At 34.8% G+C, this 5070-nt stretch overlaps 1 protein-coding gene across 1 annotated transcript; it reads right to left on the reverse strand.

The window, feature by feature from the left end:
- Positions 1–1447: 1447 nt before the first annotated feature.
- Positions 1448–4858, reverse strand: LOC107418566 (putative receptor-like protein kinase At3g47110). The gene is made up of 4 exons (XM_060815006.1): positions 3027–4858; positions 2286–2884; positions 1775–2146; positions 1448–1690 (listed from the first exon to the last, which is right to left on the reverse strand). The coding sequence occupies exons 1-4, from the start codon at positions 4856–4858 to the stop codon at positions 1647–1649; spliced, it is 2847 nt and encodes a 948-aa protein (XP_060670989.1). The 3' UTR covers positions 1448–1646.
- Positions 4859–5070: the final 212 nt, after the last annotated feature.

Here is a 5070-nt window from a genome sequence, read left to right on the forward strand (position 1 = left end):
AAAAGTTATATTTTTAAATATCTTGTAAAAAAAAAAAATTATTTACAAAGATTTTTCAAATTTTTATGATGCTTCAAAAATTCTTATTGTGGATTATCAAATTTCTTTCAGGCTCAAAATATTTTCTGTGCCATTCATTTTTTGTTTTTTGAGACTTGTCGTAATTTTTAGGATCTTCAAAAAAAATTTCTATGACCTTCAGAATTTTTTTGGGGCTTCTAAAAATTTTTTTTGCATCTATAAATTTCTTGAGTCTTTGAAAATTATTTGTGGAGCTTGAAAATACTTTTGTTAGACTTACTTAATTTTTGTAAGCCTCCGAAATTTTTTAGGGCTTAGCAAATATTTTTCAGGACTTTTAAAATTTTGCTTGGGCTTGAAAAAATTTTACGATACTTTTTGAATTTTTCTAGTTAAGAGGCAATTTGCAATATCAAGCATAGCCAAAGGGGTACTGGTGCTTTTTTCTTTTGTTTTTTTTTTTTTTTGGTAGTTCCTCTCTAATGACAGTATTGGCTCTCATTCCACTATTTATGTGCGACTCATGTGGTACATATTGTGAAAAAAACAATAAATAATAAATAAAATAAAATAAAGTTAACATTTTGCCTTTATGCAGAATTGTTTTGGACAAGCAAGGGGACACTGCCATCCTTAAGGGTTGAGTGGGTAAAACGTAATAGAGCGTATACCTCAAGGGCCATTGGTGCAACAATGCCAAAGAAAAATCTTGGATTTTACAAAAAGAATATGTCTAGGGTCAAAACTTTTAATTAAAATAATCATTAAAGATGATAATTTGGTGAAGAAAACCGATTTATCGTTAAAAATGCTTTATAATATTATGGTGAGATATTTTTTTTATTAGAAAAAAAAAAAACTTTTGGATTAAATTAAGATTGCATACACCTCACCCTATATATTACAATAAGGTAATTGTTTTATTCAACATAAAAAGCCTTTTGGATTTTTATCAAATTTCGTTGCAGTATCTTTATCATATGTAGTTAACAAATTTTGATTTTTAAATAATATGATAAAAGTTTAAAAAATAAATGAGAAAAAAAGGTGTACTAACCTTAACAAATTTTTTTTTTTTTTTCTAATAATTTTCAGGCAAACTCTTCTGCTTTGAAACCCAACGCCTCGACTAACCCAAAAATATTTCTTAACAGTGTGTAAATTCCAAACCCCCATTATTATCCAAGTTTACCATCCAAATTGACTAAAATAATTTGCAAATTACTTCTTGAATTCACACACAGAATCCCAAAACATGAACACTGAGCCAAACAATAATTTACCATCATATTATTGGAAAAAGAAAATATATATGCATCATCCCTACTAAAGAAATGAACTCAAGCTGATGAAAGTCATTGGGTAAAGGTTGAGGCACACGCATAAGCATTTATTTTTTTCGATTGAGCCTGAATAAGCATAAGCATTTATTTTAAGTAACAGATACCAAAGTGAAAAAGTAAATATTACAATACATTGCCAGTAGAGCCTTTCAAGACCATCAACTCAATTCAAGTCCTTATACAGAGAGAAAAACAGAGACGAAAGCTTTTACAGAGAAAAACCAAAGTGCAACCTTTGTGTTTCTTGCTCTTGAAGAAATGCCATGCTGCTTAGAAAAATCTTTAATTTTGATTGCAACTGAGAAGTTCCAAACTCAACATTGTTCCTGCAGAAGAGCCGTCGAAAGAACAGTATGAGATAATTTATCAAAAGGGTAGCTTGGTAAGCCAAAGACAAGAAAAATGGTCACCTTTGAATTTAAGAAGCTGCTTACAAGCCTCATGTATTTGAATTCTATTGCTTGGCAATTCCTCTGAGCACTTGACACCAATCGTAAGTATAGATATCAAGCACTCGATTAGCTTTTCTCTTCTTGTTTGCCCTGGTTCGTTGTGGTGGTTGCTGCTTGATGCTTCTTTCTCTTCCTCTACCTCCAACAGAATATCATGATCTACAATCTCCATTACACGCTCCGGCAATGCCATTTTGACAAACAGATTCAGATTCATTCCGTCTATGAAACTGTCGTCGGTTGGTCTTTTTCCCGTGAAGATCTCTAACAAGAGGATACCAAAGCTGTACATATCTCCTCTGCTTGAAACTTCACTTCCCATGCCATATTCTACAATTTACATATCAAAGAGTAATGATATACAAGTAAGATTTCTTAAATGACTTTGAAGTAGATGCAATGTCAAAATTGAAAAGCAAGTCATTCAAAAGAAAATGCTGAAATTTTGAGAAAACTAAGGTAAAGTTACCAGGAGCTGCATATCCAATAGTTCCCTTTATTCCAATAGTGCTGGTTGAGTTGTTGGATGCTTCAATATCATCGTCTTCTACGATAATCTTTGACAAGCCGAAATCACCAATGAGAGCAGCCATATCTTGGTCAAGAAGAATGTTGCTTGGTTTTAGGTCACAATGTATGATAGGCATGTCAATTTGGTTGTGAAGATAATCCAAAGCAGATGCCACATCAATGACTATATTCAATTTCTGCAACAGAGTTAACTTTCCCCTGCCTTCACTGCCACTCTGTGGATGCAACCAATTTTCCAAACTTCCATTTGGCATGAATTCATAGACAAGGGCCATAAAATCGTTACCTTGGTAATCAACACTTGAGCAAGCAGTCACGATCCTAACAAGGTTTCGATGTCTGGTATTTCTTAGCGTTTCGCATTCAGCCATGAAACTCTTGGAAGCACCCCTCCTTTCGAGATTGAATACCTTCACTGCCACGGAAGCTTGATTTGATTCAAGATTTCCTTTATATACCGAGCCAAAGCTACCAACACCAATCAGATTAGCATTAGAGAAGCCATTTGTTGCTTTCAGATTAGCATTGGAATTTATTCTTCTTATGCCAGTAAATAAATAAAAAGGCTAATATCAAGCTTACTCCTACAAGGCCACAAACTAGGGAAATTATTAGCTTCTTTTCAAGAGACATTTTAGCTTTCCTTGGCTCTTTTTCCGGGCATACTTTTAATTGTAACTCTGGAATACCCCCACAAAGCTTCTCATTACCAGCAATTGAAATTGCACTGATATTGCTGAACACACCAGTTACTGGTACTTCACCATCAAGATCATTAAAGGACAAATTTAACTTCCCCAAAAAAGTTAAATTGGCAAAGTCTTTGGGAATATGTCCAAACAAGTTGTTGTGTGAAAGATCCATAACTTCGATAACTTTCAACAAACTCAAAGATTTTGGAATCTCTCCTTCAAACGAATTATGATCGATATAGAGGCATACCAAATTAATGCAATCCCCAAGGCTATTAGGAATGTTGCCGGACAACTGATTCTGAGACAGATCCAACTCAACAAGGAATTTCATCTTACCAACTTCCGAAGGTAGCGAACCAGAGAGATTGTTTCTAGACAGGTTCAGGGATAATGATAAATATTTCAGGCCAATGACTTCTCGTGGAATGGTACCATTTAAGAAATTACCATACAAGTGTAGCAACTCCAAGTTCTGACAGTTTCCAAGACTTGAAGGAATACTTCCTTGAAAATTGTTTTCCTCTAACCAAAGCCTTCTCAACAATGTTAGATTTCCAAATGTTGAAGGGATTTGCCCTGATAATTCGTTGCTTCCAAAACCAGCTTCTTGTAACTTGTAAAGTTTTCCAATGGTTGTCGGAATAGTTCCTACAAGCTGATTGCGATGCAAATTTAATGCATTTAAGTTTATGAGATTTCCTATGTCATGGGGAATGCATCCTGATAATTTGTTTGATTCTACTGAAAAGATTTGAAGCTGAAGTGAGAGATTGACCATTGAAGTGGGCAATTCCCCTCCAAAATTACATTCATCTAGATAAAGCACCCTAAGTATGCTACAATTGGTCAATGAATCTATGAAGCTCAGGTCATTAGCTTTTCCTGTTCCAAGATCATTAATGTCAATACGTAGCCATGTGAGTTTCTTAAGATTTTTGAAAATAGGAGGAACTCCTCCAGAAAATTTATTACGGGAGAGTTCTAATCTCCAAAGGTTTGAAGCATTTGAAAATGAAATTGGAATAGATCCGCTAAAGTTGTTTGCCGCTACCAAAAACACTTCAGTGTTAGGAAGAGTAAGGCCTATGTTAAGAGGAAGTCTTCCTTCAAATCCATTACAAGAAAAACTAGTTACTCTAAGACATGAAAGGTTGTACATAGACTCTGGGATCTCACCTGATAAATTGTTTAGAGAAATGATGAGGGTAACCAAGTTCTTCAACTGGCCTAGTGATGGCGGAACATGTCCTTCCAGATAATTGGATCCCAATCGAAGAACTTCAAGAGAAGAAATGTTCCCTAGAGAATGTGGGATATTACCCTCCAAATTGTTAGAATCAAGATCAAGTTGCACCAACTTTGATAAGTAGCTAAGTCCAAAAGGAATTTTCCCGGTGAATTTGTTGCGACTCACTTTGAAGATCCTCAAATTTCGACAATTTGAAATGTTACTTGGTATTTGTCCTCTTAGGGAGTTGTTTGCCAAAACCAAAGTTTCCAACCTGAACAAATGAATGATTTCATTTGGTATTTCTCCTTGGAAACTGTTGTTAGAAAGATCGAAGGTTCGAAGAAAACTGAGATTCCCAATTGAGGTAGATATGTAACCTGACAACTTCTGAGAGCTCAAATTCAGTTGAGTAACTCTTTCGTGCCTTGTACTGCAAGACACACCTTGCCAGTGGCAAAAATGAAGAGATTCATTCCAAGAGCTAGTAATATTGAGAGGATCTTGAATTATCATGGCTTTGATGGCAAGCAACGCAAGCTTGTCTGTTTCATTTCCGGCTAAAGTTGCTGCATTGACACCCACCATATTTTGAAAAACTTGATGATTTGTAGTCATCACCATGCAAAAGTGAAGAGCAATATTGCAAAAACAAAGAGGAGGGATTGCTCTCATTTTTAATAGAAGATGTGTGTAATCAGAAGAGCTTTGATATATTGAAAATTGTTTTTGTGGAGGTTCACGTATTTGGTTGCAGAAGCATAGTTTTAAGTACAATTTCTTTTGAAATGAATTATCAT

This window comes from Ziziphus jujuba, chromosome 2 (genome assembly GCF_031755915.1).
Source record: "Ziziphus jujuba cultivar Dongzao chromosome 2, ASM3175591v1".
NCBI lineage: Eukaryota > Viridiplantae > Streptophyta > Magnoliopsida > Rosales > Rhamnaceae > Ziziphus > Ziziphus jujuba.

Coding starts and splice junctions, on each gene's coding strand:
- LOC107418566 (XM_060815006.1), bottom strand. CDS start 4,858: ATGGTGGGTGTCAATGCAGCAACTTTAGCCGGAAATGAAACAGACAAG. Junction 2,885..3,026: donor CTTTGTGGGGGTATTCCAGA/GTTACAATTAAA, acceptor TGGCATAAGAAG/AATAAATTCCAATGCTAATC. Junction 2,147..2,285: donor TATTGGATATGCAGCTCCTG/GTAACTTTACCT, acceptor TGTAAATTGTAG/AATATGGCATGGGAAGTGAA.